The 17973-nt window shown below is 42.8% G+C and overlaps 1 protein-coding gene across 2 annotated transcripts; it reads right to left on the bottom strand.

Moving 5' to 3' along the window:
• Positions 1-770: 770 nt before the first annotated feature.
• On the bottom strand, positions 771-17776 carry BBS10 (Bardet-Biedl syndrome 10). 2 transcript variants are annotated; one of them, XR_004239794.1, is made up of 3 exons: positions 17687-17767; positions 4331-4452; positions 771-2387 (listed from the first exon to the last, which is right to left on the bottom strand). XR_004239794.1 is itself a non-coding variant. In XM_032107300.1 (2 exons), exons 1-2 carry the CDS (start codon positions 17746-17748, stop codon positions 15857-15859), a joined length of 1824 nt encoding a protein of 607 aa, XP_031963191.1. In that variant the 5' UTR covers positions 17749-17776; the 3' UTR covers positions 15829-15856. The 2 variants fall into 2 exon arrangements, 1 of the variants encoding a protein (XP_031963191.1); XM_032107300.1 differs by lacking the exons at positions 771-2387; positions 4331-4452 and adding an exon at positions 15829-17618 and having other exon boundaries at positions 17687-17776.
• Between the last annotated feature and the right edge of the window lie 197 nt (positions 17777-17973).

Here is a 17973-nt window from a genome sequence, read left to right as displayed (position 1 = left end):
ATTTACCCCATCAGAGGTAGAGGCAGAAGCCACTCAGGAGATTTGAGGAAATTGGGTCCTGCTGGAGCTGCTCTCTCCTGGGGCCACCCCTGCATGGACTCTGCACATGCACTCCTCTGGGGTCAGCTCCTCAAAGTTTTATTCCAGATTCACTTTCATGGGAGGAAAAACTTGTTGCAACAAATGAGCTGACAGCGCATAATATCTGCTTGCCATCTCAGGGATGGCTGAGGGAAGGAGAGAAGGAGAGAGGAAAAGTTGTAGGTGCACAAGGCAGAATAAAGAGAAAGAGAAAAAAACAAAGGTAGCAAAGATGAAAACAAAACAAAAAAAAGCCAAAAATACCCAACCAACCTCCCCAGAAAGAAGCCAGTCAATCTGCCTCTCTTTTAAGCCAGTCAATTCCTCTCTTTCTCAGCTGACTTCTCACTTGCTTGATGCCAATTGCTCACACAGGAATTAGCTAATTATAGCTTGAGTTCTCCTGGAGTTTGCCTTACTACTCAACTGTGTATGATTCCCAGGCAGCATCCATGCCAGCAGCTGCTGTCTGCAGTCTTTGTTTCTGGTAAGTGTGCTGCCTCTCCACAGGAGAGGCATGAGAAGGTTGCTCCTGCTTTTCAGGGAGATTTTTGGTTGCAGGCCACACATGGCTGATAGCTCATGATTCCTGCTGTTGTCTTACAGTCAGGAGAAAATGGATAGTGAGATTGACATCTTTCACTTTGTTTTCTTAATTATTTTGTATTTATTTAACATGGGCAACACTGTTCATCCTATAACATTTATTAAAGGCAAGGGATAAAAAGCATAACAATGATTCATTCATGCAGAGCAAATTTTACAGGAGGGTTTTGTTTATTGGTTGAGAAAAGGATTAAATTAAAACCAGAAGGGGAAAAAAATCAAAAATAAGAAAAACAGGGGTAGGCAGGGCAGGGGAAGAGAAATGTCAGAAGACAGAGAACTGGGTGGGAAGGTGAAGCACAGCAAGGCATCTGTTGTCAGCCATCAAAAATAAGTTGGAATCCACTTTCCATTGATTACATTATTCACATATAACTGAGGAGTATAAAACATACATAACATATAACACAGCTTTGGTTTTCCAAAGATAAAGTTGCTTGTCCTTGGATACACCAAGAACAAAACCATCCATGGGAAAAGGTGCCCTTTTCATTCTTATTAGCACCACAGGAGTTGGTGGATTTAACAGCTACAATAAACAAGCAAATATATTTTAATATGTTTGTGGTTTGGATCTCTAACAGACATTAGGAAAGTACCTCTCTTTGCAGCGAAGAAAAGGCCAGAGAGAGAAATATTTACAGCAATAATTTGCTTTGTGTGCTTGGATTGGGTAAAGAAAGGCCTAGTTTGTACCCTGCTGCACAGTAACAGCTCATTTCTAGGTCTCTGACTCACTTGGAGCACAGCAGCCATGTACATTGTTTACTGAACTGTGGCAAAACTGAGTGCAGTGCTTACAGATAATGTCTGATGCTTTGTAGTGTAACAGGCAGCAAATGCCTGCTGTGGTTGATTTATACCTGAAGCACAGCAGAGGTACACAATGAAACTCAAAGTTGCAAGGACTTGGGCTACTTCTGTAAGGGAAGAGAAGGCAGCAAACACATGAACTCCTCCTATCCACAGCCACTGGAGGTACAGCTGGACCAACTTCTTCTCTTCCAGAAGCATGACTGGGCAGGTGCAAATAGCAGGTTGTGCTCTAAAAAGTCGGCTGGGGAGAACAAACCAAAGTGGTATCAGGGAAAGGGCCAGTTCTGAGGATACAATATGCAATACTTTAGGATGGTGAGTAGGAGTGCTTTGGTTGGGTAATTCATATTACCTCTGTTGAGAAGGACAGCAATTCCTGCTCAAGCTACCAGGTTATTTTATGACAATGCAGCAAAAACATGCTTGCAGTATGAGTCTCAAAAACTGGAGATATGCCAATCATTTAAAGGTTATTTGATCCCATAGCTTACCCAATAATTTCTGGATACTTGAGGTTTGCTGCTCCTTTGCTGGCACTGCAGGAGTACTATACAGACAGCAAGGTGTGTAGGCAGTTGCAGCACTTGAGTGCCACATGCCATGGTGGCATTTGCCTGGTGTCCCTTCACAGGGGTTTGGAGTGTGCTCTGCCATCGTTGCTCAGAGCCATTCCCATCACTCACCTCAGTGGCCTGGAGCCCCTGCAGCTGCTGCCGCACCAGTGCACCTTGCTCCACCGATAACACAGGACACAGCCTGCCTGGGAGCACTGCTCTGCTCTGCTCTGCTCTGCTTTCCACGCCTGCCCAGGGCATCAAGTGCAAAATGCTCCCTTTCCAAATGAGTCTTGAGGAACTGGGGCCCCTGCAACTCAGTCCTGAGATCTATTTTAAAAGAAAACCATGCGAAAATGATCAACTGCTAAGAAACACCGTAGTCTCGAGGGGGTGCTCATAGTCACACCACCTCTTGGAATGAGCTGGCAGGGATTTAAAATACAATTAAATGCAACCCATGGGTTTTGGGGGGGACTTTTGAAAAGTATTTTTTGAGCAAAGCCTTGTGACAGAACACAGCTTCATTTTCAACTACAACTTTTAATACTTTTGAGATTTAATTAATTATTTTTCAGCCTTTTATAATTCCAGTTTCAGTTTATTTCTTAGCTATTATTTAATGTTTTCATTACTATTAATTAAATCCAGGGAGCATCTGGAGTTTTAGTCTGAATTAAGCCTTTATTCCTCATTGTTTTAAATGCATGGAAGTCAACCGAGTTGTTTTGTTTGATATTCTCCATGCCGTGGTGAATTCTGTGCTGGTAGGACTGTAAATGGGCCATGTTGTTGATGAATTACTAATCCCTGTCACTCACATTTTCTGGGGAACACATGCTATATTTAGTCTTTATATTTGGAAAAATAAAGCTGGAGAACTCTGAGGCTTTTTTTTTCTCATTAGAAGTCTTTAGAATATTCCCTAAAAATGATAATTCAAGTCAGATAATTCAGTCACCAAGTATAAGTGTTATTCATTAACCATGGTGGAAATTAGACCCTTGAATTGAGAGGCTAATTAAGATAATTATATCTAAAGCCTGAAAGGAAACTATACAGACATTTCTTAAAATCTCATTTGTCCTTATGTAAATCTGGACCAACTCCACTGTCATTTTCCAGATTTACACCCAAGTAATTGAAATCACTACTGAGCTCTTCTAAGCTCTCAATATCAGCAAAAGGCATTGAAGTAAAACAATTAACAGTCAGGCTGTGTTTTTCCTCTGTAACTTCTAGATGAACTTAATATCACAATGCTCTTCTTTCCGAAGGTACTTTGCCATTCTGATGGATTACTTATTTAAGAAAAAAACCAGACCAAAACCCATGACGTATTTAGAGGGCCATCAGCAATTTAAAGAGCTGCCAACTTTTACAACATTAGCAAATGAAGGGAGTTGAAAAGTTCCAGTGTCAACTACTGCCTCCTCCAGGGGTGATGTTATTTTTAATGTGTCTTTCCTGTGGAAGGAACTTTCTCCTCTACTGTTTCTTGTGACCACCAACTGCACTGAGACCACCACTTAGTAAAAAACACTAAGTGAATGTTGTATGTGAACCAGGTAGAAAAGTGGAAAAAATGAGTGAAGAACACCATTTAATCATACAGATATGAATTTTAGCAGTGTTCATTCATGTACAGTCACCTGCCATGCAGTTGCCAGGAAGGCAAGCCTTTCTTGGCTTGTATTTAGTAGGAGGGTTGGGCAGATTTCTGACCACATGACGTGCTCTTTTGCCCCCCAGCCCACCCCGCCAGCAATATCAGCTGTAGCCAGAGCTGTGCCAGTCTGTCCTATGCAGAGCAAGTGTGAACTGAAAGGCAGCCTGCCTCGACACACCAAGCCCTGCAGTCTGCTTATCTCTTGTATCCAAAACCTGTCACAAGAAATGGGGAGAGCTCACAGCTCTCTCTGATCCAGCTCACCTAAAACAATTCTGGGGGGCACATACCCTCACATCTAAACTCTGCAGACAGGCAGGCATTAAAGAAGCTGAAGACTCAAACCCTGTCCATTACCAGAAACACCATGTTATTCCATACTTTGGAGCTGGTTTTCCTCTCAGCCTCAAAGAACTGAAGGAACCAAGAAGCAGCCTGGAGGAGACTAGATGCTTCAGTGAGAGCTGCTGGCATACAGTTTACAAAAATACATTAACAGGAAAGAAAGAAGGGGATGGAAAGAAGGGCACCGTAAGATAACAACAGGACTACTAGCTCAGCCCAAGGGGCTCTCCAATCTTTTAACCTGTTGGTTGACACCTACCAAGCAAATGCTTGCAAAGCTTCTCAGGATTCCTGATTCTTCCATCATCATTTGGTGATGTTTCAAGCAGACCAACAGAGGAGGGAGAGCGCACAACCTTTTCCTGTTTTCACAGGCAGTGTCTGGGATAGGAGAAAAGAAAAGGGAGAGAGAAAAGAAAGAGGCCTCCTTTCAACTGGGTTTAAAAAGAGATAGAGGGGAGCCAGGTTCATTTAGTTTAAAAGTACCTAAACTGCTTTTGCATAAGGCTAGGAAGAGTATCCAGGATACCTGAAGCAGATGTGGCATTTGAGGCCAACATTTGTTCTCTATACTGATACAAAGCATTGTTTCTTTTTGAAAAATTATTTTCTTTGCAAGCTTTTCTAGTGCCACACACATCAGTCAGAGAGAGACTGCCAACCTCGGCATGGGAGGCTGCTGCATCACAGGGAATGTTAGCTCGCCTCTGGAAGATGGCCAGTTCTGTCTCCTGCAGTTCTGGCACCTCAGCAGGAACTGGGAGTCATTGCCTTGCAGACAGCAGATATCCTTGGCTCGATAAACATGCAGGATGCTCTCAATGAAACTCAATAGGCCCCCTCCATCCAATCCCTGACTCCCATTCCCGTTCCACAGCACTTGCACTTTGCATTCAAATTTAAGGAGTCCATGCAAGCATTTTATCAGCTCTCCGGAGTTCACCATCAGCCCTTCCCAAATGGTCCTTGCCTCATAAACCTAAAACCTGCAAGTTGCCATCCTGTGAGAACCCAAGTTCTGTAGAGTATCTTGAATTCAGGAAACAAAAGAGATCTCCATTTCACCAAATGCAAAGGGGAGTTCAAGCTGCAGGACTGTACATTGTGGTTTTTTTCCATTTGTACTTGGGAATTTGATTTTTATATGTTAGGGCAAATCACTGCAAGTGATGTCTTCCAGCAGGCAGTAAGGCAAGGCAGCTTTCCAGGCAGCTTTCCATGACCCAGGGCATGAAAACAGTCTTCCCCTCCTTGGGACAGCAAAGCCAAAAAAAACCTTCCCCCGCTTTCCCAGTTTCATCAGTACTCTGACATTTAAAGTCACCTGTGCACTGCTGGGATTGGGCTTCTCCAGTCAATCTCCTTTGCAGCAGCACTCCTATTTTAATCAAAATCTGTTCCTTTTTTTATGAGCAACAATAGGCATCAACCTTCTTTTTTTTAACACAAAATTGGGGTTTCAGTTGCTAATGGCGTATGATTCAGTTCTCTCTGACTTTCCAATATAACCTTCAGGACAATTAAACAGCTTTTTAATACAATCATGCCTCTCTGTCGTTGTCTTTGCTGCTAGGAAGTTCTGTCAAGGCTCCTGTGGAAGTTCAAGTTCAAAGTCAGAGCATCATAACAACCTGACTACAACTAACATATGTAATTCTATGAATAAATATCTAATACTCTACACAGAGTACAAGAATTGCTATACAAATGGCATTCTGTGAATTATTATACAGCTGACTCATAAGCAACCCAAATCATCTCTCATAATACTCAAAAAATGTTGCCAAAAAAATTTGGTCCAAAAATTTGGAACAAGTCTGAGCAAAATTACTTCTCTTTTGTAGATTAGGGCTGAAGGATTGAAATGTGGGTTAGGAGCCCAGGTAAGTACCTTATTTTGACCTAGAGGTTTGTGTTTGGCCTGTTATTAGTGTAAAGTTGTAACTTATAAGCTATAACATAACTTATTAGTTATAAGTTTCTAATTTTTTTTAAATGTGATCTCCAGTATCTATGAAGAAAGAAGCAAAATTCCATAGGTAAATGATAAATATGTAGGCATTGGACTCACTATTTTAATGGCAGTAGTAAGTCTTCCAAAGTGTAGACTATTTCATGAAGACTGTTGAAGTTTAGCAGTCAAAGGAGAATGGCAAGACATTTTTACTTGTGCTGGTGATTAACAGAAGGAAATATTGGAATTATGTGACAAGTATAACCCACTAAATAGTCTCCATCTCTACATGTTTCATCCTAACGTAATCACCCAGCGTTACACGGGTAGTCTGCTGCACACTTAACTCAGGCTCCTAGCAAACCAAGTGACACACTATGTAACAATTTGCTGTTACCTAAAAAATTAGACCTGGGCATGGATTAAGGAACAAATAAATAAAAATCTGGCTGCACAGGGAAAGAGTTTCCCAGGCAGTGGTTTTCCATATACCTTTCCTCCATTGCTTTTAGGAGACAGAGCTGGTGCCAGGCAATATGGCAATACTCCTGGTTGGCTGACTATGGAGAAGGTCATATAATTGACCTGGACATCATTACACCACACACAGGCCATGCCAGCTCCAGAAGGGGGGCAGCTTGCCCTTGAAGGCTGGCTCAGCCAGGGATACCAGGGCTTCCTTTGCACCTTTTGGAAGTCACTGCTACCTGTCCTGGCTGGGCTATACAGCACATATCCTGATTTTCACTTGTTCCAATCACAAGCAATGGCTTAGATAAATACAGGAAAAAATATGGAGCTGCAGTAGGGGAAAGGAAAGGGCTCATTCAAACCATTGCGTTTTAAACATTTCTCTGTACTGGATGCAGAAATCCTTAGCATGTGAGGGAGCTGGTTTTTTATTAGAAGGGAAAGAATGTAGGAAATGGTGCCTGCTTCCTCATTAGCAACTCAGTTTTCCTATAGTAGTCATAGGTAAAGAAATAAAATGTGCAATATCTGCAATCCTGGTAGAAACAGTTTTCCTCAATCTATAAAAATATAATTGAGAAACTGAGAGGACATCTAATACATTACTATTTTTTTTACTATTTTTTTTTAAACTGGCAGTGAATTCACTTGCATCTATCCTTGAACTCCCAATGATTTAAAGCACAGTCTGAAACCTTTATGAATATGAAGCCCACTAATATCTCATGATGAAAAATTAATCACATGGGCATTAACTGACTTACTCCAGGCTGTGCAGTAAATCAGTGCCAGCAACGATAATACCCTGGGGTCTTAACCTCTGCCTCCTCCTCTAGCTGGTATCTTCACTCCATGGTGTTTAATAGCTATTCCTGCAGAAGACCAACTGTTGGTTAGTTATTTTTACAATAAATGCCTGTTATTGTGAAAAGTTTGAAAAGTCCTCAGCATTTGCTTTCTTTAAATTGAATATTCATATCTGCTGTTCTCTATTGAATCATTCAATGACTCTTAAACATAATTTTTGAATAGGGTGATTAAAAAAATGTGAACAGATAAGTAGTATGTCAAGAGAAATTCTGGCATCTAAGATTTTAACAAAACATGACAACTTTCAACCTTGAGGAAAGGATATGGATAAGGAATGGCCAGTGTCACATGGCACATCAAAACAGTGCCAGGGAGGAAAATTAGGGAGGGAAAACACATGTCACATTATGGAAACTAAAGAAAGGTACATGCACACATTTCTTCCTACAGACGTGGGTGTTTTTACGAGCGGAGCAAATTTATTCCAAGTTCAAAACTGGAGCATTTGGAAAGCTCAAAATGACAAGTGCAACAGCATTAGGAGCTGTAGAGGCAGCATTTCAAGGCACTAGCATTTATTCTACCTTCTGATGTGAACACCCACTCATTCTGACAACAGGAATCCAGAGGGAATAATGATGAGAAAATTATTTCTCTGCATTTTGATATAAACTTAGACTTCGTTATAAACTGAGCAGTGTCAAAATGTAAAGGTACAATTGTTAAAAAGCTGCACAGTTTATGAGATCCTGAGCACTATTTGCAGATGCTGCTGGTTCAGGACCCAGTCCTAACTTCAGGCACACATTGTTATAGAATCCCAGAAGACAAAATCCACTAGTTTCCCCCAATGGTTCATGGAGTCAGATTTCCAAGATATTCAGAGATGTTTCCTACATTTTTATTATAATTTGATCTTTGCAGTTAAAATGTTACAGCAAAAGTCAGGCAGTTACTGAATCAATAAAAGGCTTTTGAAATCAGATACTAATCATATTTACCAAGCCCTAGAGACACCATAGAATAAATGGTTAAAACTCAAATAACATGTTAAGTACAATAGCAAGAAAATGATCGATGATCTTGTTCATGCATTTTAATTCGATCATGGATTTTTTTCAGTAGGAAAAGCAATGAGAACTATTATTTAAAAAAATCTGGTATCAATCATCTTCTGCTCTAAAGTGCTAAGCAATTAATTTTACTGGTCTGGTACTCTGTCAATTCAATACTTCTGTTTATAATCACTTGAATACATTTGGATTAGAGGTTTGGAGTCTGAATATGCAGAGGCTGACACCTGCTGTTTTCAGCAGGGCCAGATGTTTTTCATGGTCGTAAGTGCTAACTATTAAACAAACAAGATGCTACCAATACTGCATTGGTATTGGAGATACTGGAAACCTATGATTTTTACAAGAATTGTTTCTCCTAAAATGGTTCAGTCTTATGAGAAGTCAGAACTACGCAAGAAAATTGGTTTTTCCCCACAATGCAATAAGGAGGCTAAAAGCACTGAACTCCTGCTATATTCCACTATGAAAAATAAGCTTGGAGGTCCTAGACAGGCTTTCTATGCTTTAACTCAAGTAAATTTAGATACATTATCTAAGGCCTAGCAGATGGCAAAATTATCAGCTGATGATTTATGACTTAGATAACAGTTCATACAATTACTTTCAAAGCAGTAAACTCAGCAACTTCCCACTACAGCCCCGTGTTTTTCGCCGGGCGCCCTGTAACACAAACTTGTGCGGTGTTCCCCAGGGACAAGGCACTACACAGGCTCGAACCCCGAACCCCTCACTGCTGAGGCTGGGGAGCCAAACTCTGCATTGCTGATACCAGCATGTGCCTTCAAAAGTCCTCAGGATCAAAGCACATTCCAGAGGCTCAGGACAGTGAGGACAAGATGTGCTATCTAAATAAATGTAATCCACACCCAGTAATTTCTTACCCACTCCTAGACGCTGAGCTTCAGGAACAGAAATGTGAATCTTTATCTTGGGCTGTTGCAAATTTACAGCCCAGGACACCTTGAGATATGTAGACAGGCTGTCTCCACCGCTCCTAATGCTTTCCAAGGTAGCTACTCCCCTACACCAGGACAGGAGAAAATCAGTTTTATGGATTTTATCTTTTTCCATTTGGCAACTACAATCTACTACTCTTCCAAGAAGAGAGCAGAACTTAATGTCTTCCCTTTGCTACTGCCTTTTCAGGGAGGGAGGTGTGGAAGCTGGAGCTACTTCTCCCCATTCACATGTCTGAGACTCTATATTCCTCCTTCTACATGACAGTCCTTTTCTATGCTCTCTTCATCAATCAACCTTCATCTTTCCTCCCTCTTCCTTTTGAACTGGGCCTTCTTGTCTCCTGTCTTCTCTTATTCTTGTCCCTCCTTCTCTCGACCCACACACCCATGGAGTTATTACCATATTTCACTGCCTCATGAGCTCTACAGTCAAGCAGAAAGTAAAAGCAACAGGAGGGGAAAAATTCTTGCTTTCTGCGTGATTACACATTGACTTCTCTTGTAACTTCTGCAGCACTTAGGATTATAGCCCAGGTGGCAAACTTTTAAATAGAGGGAAGTCCTAGAACAAAATGATGCTGATACTACTTGCTAATTACCACCAAGGCTTAAAATGTGTCTCACTGAAAAATTCTGCAAGGTGACAAAAATGTCTCAGATTACGGGGAATGTAATTTCCGATACTTGCTGCATTATAAGCACTGTTTGTTTGGAAATGCCAAAAAACCCTCCTCTTACCTAAACCACAGCTTGCAAGATTTACTGAGCTGCTGAAATTTAATCCTAAACACTCTGGTAAGGTGAACTGTGCCACATCTAAGCTTGGCATAGTAGGATCCGTCTTTGTGTGACTGCTGGAGTGCAAGGGCAGAGCTACCCCCAGGACCAATAGGAACGGTAGCAGCAGCCCTGCTGTGGGGCACTGGTCCTCAGGATTATATTCCTAACACTAGGACATTAAAACACGTGCCAATAACATCTCCAGTACAGTCAACACTGATAACAGATTAAAATTTTTTCAGCACTTTGTGATTATTTTGTACTTTTTCAGTACTGCATCAGCATTTAAAAGTTTCAGAGTATTTCTGATTTTAGGAAAGAGCTCCCAAGCAGTTTATTTGCTTTATGAATATAATTCAGCAGTTTCTACAGTCACTTTCAGTGCTCCAAAAGGAATGGCATATAAATATAATCCTTATACATGTATCAAATCTAAAGTTAATATCTCAGCGGATGTTACTCTCATCTAGAGCTGTCTGTTCCCCCACGTACCCAGAGAAAGCCCTGCTATGTGTTTCCTCTCTGCATTCCCATTTTAAGGTAATATTTAATCAGATGCTTAGCCTGCAAAATGAAGACACCCACTGAAAGTAGGTCATGATTATTATCAAAAGCTAGATCACCATGCTAGATTGTTTCACCGGGAATCTCAAAATAAGAAGAGATTAGACAATCTGCTCAGTAAAACAATACCTTCTAAAAAATACCTTTAATGGAAATTTTATCTTTTATAGTGATTTCTGCTGTAGATGGCTTAGGACACAGCCATGCACAACAGAGCATTACTGATGTGCCCTTAATCCTGCACTGGACCAAAGCCTCAGTTCTTTTATCTGCTGGTGACTTTGTGAGAAATAAACTGTTTGCTGAACCAGCACAAATGGTGTCCCTATGGAAAAATATTTGGTATTCTTTTTGCCAGGACTGTTTTTAAAAAGAGTGCACTGCTTGATCTATTACAGGAATAAGCATCACTTACAAAAGTCTGGTCCTTTATTGAATCATTTAATAAAGAAGGAGCTACTATGTATTGCATCTATTACATTTCTGCTATTGTTTTTAGTTTCGGAATGCAAAAATTAAAATTCTTATTCCTGGAAGTAATTATTAGCTTAATACTCTATTAAGGGAGAAGTAATTTGCAAAATCCTAGATCTAAACATCTATTTCTAGTCTCATTAACAGAATACAAATGACACCTTACACAAAATGATACTGCAAAATTATAATCCTGTTAATTACAGCCAATGCATTTCCAAAGTGACTGGTGTTAAATTCAGACATTTACTCTCTTGTTCAGTTTTAATAGCAATAATGGGATAAATAGTATAGTAAATAGAGCAAGTGTTTAATATTTGGGTTTGCTAGTGACAAAACCACACAGTTTCTTAGATTTCCAAAATTAAAGAGAATTTTGCAACTGAGCATTGAAAGTTTCTCTCTCTTAACATGAGATTTAAAAGAACCTCCCTAAAAAAAAATATGCAAGGTGATAGATTAATCTAAACAAGCATAGATACAATTCAGCAATGTAAACAGAAGTCTCTACCACTTATAGCAGATCTGTCATGCAACAAAAAGGAACTTTAGAACAGATGAATGCAATTCTAGTGAAGTCCAGGAGATATATGCAAGTGAAGAATTTAATCTTCCTTAATCTTCTCACATGGTGTGATTAATCCCCTGCCTTTGGGCTCTGGAAGATGACTTCTAGATACAGCAACAGAAATAATATGATTTTTCTGCATATAAAATATACAGAAAAATATAAAATATGCCACTATACAGTTACGTTCCTAAACAAAATGTTGCATTCTCCTATCCCCTCTTACAAAGGTGATTCAGCAGCCTGAGATTTGTGGCACAACAGAATAATATTCTTTGTTGTGCCTGGTTCCTGTTCAACGATGCTCTCTGTACAGCTGCCAAAAACGCTGAAGGTCAGCTAAGCATGGATGAAAATGTAAGGCCACACTCAGGTTGCATAACTCCCACTAAAGAAGTTAAGCAATACCTATTTGGTAAGCAGGGAGCTGGTGTCATGGAGAGCAGCGAGCAGGGCCAGGGAAGGTGCTGAGCAGCAAGGGACTGGTGGGGTCAGCAACGGGGACGCAGCTCCAGGAGAGCTGGGGAATGGAGGCTGTCTCAGCGTGGTCCCAGCACCTGCAAAACTGTTCAGACTCGACCCCCACACAAATCAACAAATAAAGCCAGTGTGTTCCTGTCACGTAAATAGATTATGCCTATTCCCAAGAACTGCATGCAGGAGGCAGTTTCAACCTAGTCCCATGCACATTACTAGACACATATACTAAAACTGGGGTTTTTAAAATTTAAGAAAAGAAAGAAACTACCTGACTGTATATGTGAATCTTCTACCTGACAAATAGGATCACCTTGCCTAAAATATACCTAAACTCCTTGTGCATGGGGTGAATGCCTTCAAAATATTCTGAGGAATTTCATGTGGGGCAGAATGTAAGTTTGCTAAGGACTGCAGAAAGGAGAGTTAAACATCACGATTTTTTAAAAGCTATTCTTTTAATCTTAGGCTATTGGCATCAGTATCCCTGAACTTTACATCGTATTTAAGGACTGGATCTGAGTTGAAACACATGTCCATGTGTACCTGACTTTCACGTTGCATGGAGGCCAACCCATATTTAGAAATATAAAAGTAATAGAATAATGGTGCAAAAGAGAAATAATCTCTGCAAAACAGTGCAAGAAAAACCCGCAGGCAGTTACAACCCCATTGAATGCCCCAACACACTGCTCCCTGTGGTTTTGAGTAAACCATTCTCCCAAGCTGTCCCAGGTAACCTCTTTGGTCCCTGTCACTGTGTCAAGAGATCACTTGTCCCCCGCTGAAGGGCAAGCTACAGCTCGAGACAGCTTTGAAATTTGGGATAGCTGCGAGATGTCACGAATAATTGCATACCTAAGGCTTAGGAACTGAGCAACAGTAACAGCCCAAGTAGCCTCTGCAATGGGGGGCAGCTGCTGAAGCAGGTCAGAAACATCAGCAGAGCAGAAATGGCAGTGACAGCACCTGAGCCAGAGCCCAGAACACAGACTGAGCTGTTTCTCAGGGCTACAAACAGCCTTTCTCTTAAAGGGTAGATGGGATAGCAGTGAACCCAAAATATCTTCTAAGATTAGGTCATGTTTACACTTCCAGGCTAATTATTGGAGAAGACTCCTAAGGATAAGGAAGAGCTGCGAGAGCAGTAAATCTGTTCTCTCCAAAGACTAAGTTAATGCCTTTTTTTTTTCTTCCTTGAGCTGGTGCACATCTTGTAATGAGCTTAGACTCCAGGACTGGAACCAAACAGCCATATCCTGAACAAGCATCCACTTCTGCAGACCAGGACAAAGAAGGGACATTCCTCTCCAAGGGAAAAGCCTGCCATGTTTCCAGTTCTGTAGACAGAACAGGGAAACAGTAGTTCAAAATGGAAAACTGATCATCCATAAAATATAGAAGGACAGAGAAGCCAAAGAAATACAGTTCCTGCCTCAATGAATCTTCAGACTCACAAGGTTTCACCAGAAACAGGTCAGAAAAAAGAAGTTGTATGTAACTGTCATTTTTTAATTCTCCTTTGTATCTCTGGCATGCAAAATAAGAGTTCTATATATGGTGAAATTTCTGGACTTTTCTTCTTCTCAGTAAGAATGGCACAATTTAAATCAAACGACCAGAAGGCCATTCATGTAACAAAATATTTTTAACCTTTCAAAGAAACTGCAGTAAATCTGAAAGTGACCAGATGTGCAAATGGTGTAAAGTGATGTGAAATGACACAGTACTTTCTTTCTTTAGACAGCACCTTGATTAGGAATACAAAGGTTTGCTTCTAAAGACAACCCCCACTGCCACAAGGCTTCACGTGTGCTAAGCTACAGTTGTTAAGAGTACCACAGTGCAAATCACTCATCTTTGGCTGGCAAGTTGGTCAGTGGTTTGAAGAGAGTATTGCAGAAAATTGGGCAAAAGCAAAACAAAATCAGCTCATTACAACATTAAAATGCAGACCCAAGTGCCTGCTGAAGTGCCAGGGCTAGTGGAAACTCCCGATGCCATCCAGGCAGAGCAGGGCACACAGCTCTGAAACCTTCCACAGTGGAGATTTCTCTTGGCTCATACTAGACTTGTCATATTCAGCAGCTTCCAAGAGCACATGATAGCAACAAGAATGGGATTCTCTTTCCTCCCTGTTTAATTCTCTCCCACCTCCGCACCTGCCAAAAGATTCTTACAAAAAGAATTGCTGCCCTTAGTTCTTTATTAAAGAAATCACTCCAGTGAGCCCTGAGTCTCACTATTATTCATATGCAGATGTCTATACGAGTGTATTAGTCAGGAAAAAAATTATTACAATGTTTTCTATTACCAGGAATATATGTAAAATTTCAACAGAAAGTTGTAGTCAAACAAAGCATTGCTGACAAAACACCTGAAAGAACTTTGGTAGTTTGAGTCTTCTGAAGAAACTGAAAAAGGAAAAGCATAAAGTAAGGGGGGGGTGTGTGTGTGTGTGTGTGAATCTCTTTACTAGTTGTAATCATCTCAGGTATAGCAGGTAAACATGATTTATGTCTCTGGTTTTAAACAACCCCACTAATTTTATTTAATGGAAGATTAAGAAAAAAATGCCATTACTCTCTATTATGCAACACTGGCAAATGCACAGAGAACCAATTTGATACCATTATCAGCTGCAGCTGATGAAGTTACTCAAAAACCTCCTCCATCAAACCTGTAGTTTTTAGGACCCAGTGGAAAGGGAGGTATACATGTATGTGGTACTGGGCTTAAAGCAAATATTATTAGGGTGAAAATCCTGGGGGAAAAAAACTGGGGAAAAACCAGAAGCAACCGAAGAACCAACCCAGAATAAAATCCCTAACGATCAAAGTCTGAACTGTCTCAGGTTTTTCACACAGAACTGCATTAGGCCTGGCTCAACTTCTCCCATAAGTATACAGCCTTTTATAGCAGGACCACAACTCAACCCATGTTGTAATAAGGAATGTCACATTAACTAATTTACCAGAGAAACTGCCATAAAGTCAAATTATTCCTCACTCTTCTAGTTCAACTGAAATGAACTCAGTGGAAGATAAAAATGCTGCATCTCCTATCAGAAAATTCTTCATTGGGATACACCACAGTGGCTTACTGCTGCCTGCCCCAGTGCTGAACAGGCTAACAACAGTTATGTTTTTCCCTTTATATTCAAAACCACGATGTATTAAAAATATTTTAATTAAAAAAAAAAAACATTTAATCTGGCTAATTATGAAGGCTAAAAAAAAATCCCCCCCCTGGTTTGTAACTTGCAAGTTCAGTGGCTCATGTCATACTGGCAACTTTTAACATGCCAAGAAAACTAATCACATCTAGCTTGTGAAAACACTCAATCCACCAAAAGAGGCCAAGTCCATCCTCGGCTTGAATGTACACAGGATCCTCAGCATGTGGATGGAGACTGCAATGCACATCTTCTGCAGTGGAAATCAGCTACACTTTCATGCTCAAAATGTCAAGTTCATGTTGTTTACAACCCAGTTTTCCACAGTCTCAGCTGGTTAGCCTTTTTCTTCTAAGAGAAGAAGCACATTAGGTCTAAAAGACATCTTTTACTCTCTAGCATTGAATTTTGAGACATGTCCATTTGACAAGACACAAGAAAACAACACATAACCAAAATCAGTCTTTATTAACGATTTCAAAAGTCATTTTCTGAGTCACAATCCTCAATTCTTTGGAGCGGCCGCCTAATACCGATTATTAAGTCTACAGAGAGAAGCTCTGTAACACAATGAAGAACTGAAATGACTAACTGGTATTTGCAATACACTGACTCTAAGCCTTCATTATTTACAGGCAGTGGCTGATTTTTTCGGAGCGAATTAATGGCTTCAAGATAGAATTTGGTAAAGCCATCTCGTTCTGCCCTCCTGTACAAGGCCTTGGGAATACTTAGCAAAGCATCAGCAACCACGTTAGACACAACAGTTACCTCTGACTGCTGACACTGTTTTGCATAGTCCTGAATATAATAATGTAACAGGATTTCAAAGTAACCTCCTACTGGCAAAACTGGTCCCGCTTCTATGAGGGAGTTGGAGTAATCCTGTGCAATACCTACACAACTCTCCTCCTCTTTAAATGGAACGATATGGCAACATGTTTTTTCTAGACCTTTGCCACCATGCAGGCACTCACACACAGTGACTATATCGGTGTTATGTGCCACTAGGACAGCAGTGCTGTGGTTCTTTTGATTGTTGACCAGCAGATCACTTTTATGAGGGTCTAAAATTTTTGTCTCTGTTTCATCACTAAGTGCTTTCAGCTGACATTCAGAAACCTGGTTACTATTACAAGTATTTTCTGTTACCAGTTGTTTCTGAGCAGCTGAAAAATGCCAAGTGCAAACATCTGAGGCTTCACTCTGGCTTTCACCTTCCGCTTTCCATTCCTCTCTCTGATCAACTGTTTTAAACACCTGCTGCAGCATTGTGAACGCCTCCTGTAAAGCAGCAGCATGCTGCTCATTAACGCCATCGACCGGCCCACAAAGGATCAGGCAATGGGGCTGGAAGGCGCACACACTGCTGAAGCCAATGTGGACACATCTCTTGGAGATAAGCAGCAAGGGCAGGCAAAACGTTACCGCAGCAGTTTCGGTTATTTCTCTGTCCATGTTATCACCGAAAGATGCGTAAGGGGAGACGCCGGTGATTTCACTGATAAGGGCCATTTCTTCCGACGATAAACACTCAACCACAGACACACCATATAATTTGGCATAGTAGATAACTACTTCTTCTTGCTTCGCACTCGACAGTAAAAGCTTAACGTTGTTGCTCTGCAAGCGTTTCATTAAGGCTTCTGTCCTCCTAGTGACCCAACGCAGGGAAGCCTGATACTGACCCTCAGAGTCTACAACAAACTCGACGCCGGGGGCCGTCAGGGCGGGCCGCAGCGGCTCGGTGACGAGCAGGGCCCGCAGCTCCCCGTCCGCCGGGCAGTAAGCAGCGAAGTCCCTGCGGAGGACGATGCCGGGCAGGACCCTGGAGCTCGCCAGGGGCAGGCCGGGCACGGCGGCGTGCAGCTCCGGGAACCGCCGGCCGAGGAGCCGCAGCGCCTGCGGGCGGGCGGCGGCGCTCGGGGCGCAGCGGCGGCACAGCTCGGCGCAGAGCCGCGCCAGGCGCTGCCGCTCGCCGGGGCCCAGCCGGCCGGCCAGGTACGGCTCCAGCAGCGCCTCCAGCTGCTCGGGCGGCGCCGGCCGCAGGTGCCGCCGCAGCCCCCGCGCCGCCGCCCGCTCCAGCACTTGCGCCTCGAAGTCCCGCAGCGCCCGCCGCAGCCCGGCGCCGCCCCCCGCCGCCCGCAGCCCGCCCAGCACGGCCGCCAGCAGCACCACGAAGCTCTTGGCGCCGTCCCCCGTCGCGGCGCGGTGGCTGCAGGCGCGGGCCGCCATCACCCTGCGGGCACACGGGCAGCGTTAGGGAGCCGCCCCCAGCAGCCCCGCCCGGCCCCCCCGCCGCGGTACCTGGCCGCGGGCGGCTCCAGGCTCAGCGCCTCCAGCAGCCGCCGCCCGTCCCGCGTCGGCATCGCCTCACCCGAGGGCCGCAGCAGCAGCGCCCGCCCGCCCCGCGGCCCCAGCGCGCCGCGCACCGCGCCCGCCAGCGCCGCCGCCTCCTGGCACAGCGGCTCCAGCCCGGCCGCCGCCATGGCCGCCGCGCCCGGGCCGCCCCTTCCGCCCGCCGCGCGTCACGGCCGCGCCCGGCCAGCGGCTGAGGGGCGGGACCGGGGGGACGCGGGGAGCGGGAGCCGGGT

This window comes from Corvus moneduloides, chromosome 4 (genome assembly GCF_009650955.1).
Source record: "Corvus moneduloides isolate bCorMon1 chromosome 4, bCorMon1.pri, whole genome shotgun sequence".
In the NCBI taxonomy this organism is placed as follows: Eukaryota; Metazoa; Chordata; class Aves; order Passeriformes; family Corvidae; genus Corvus; species Corvus moneduloides.
This window is presented reverse-complemented; position numbering and strand designations above follow the sequence as displayed.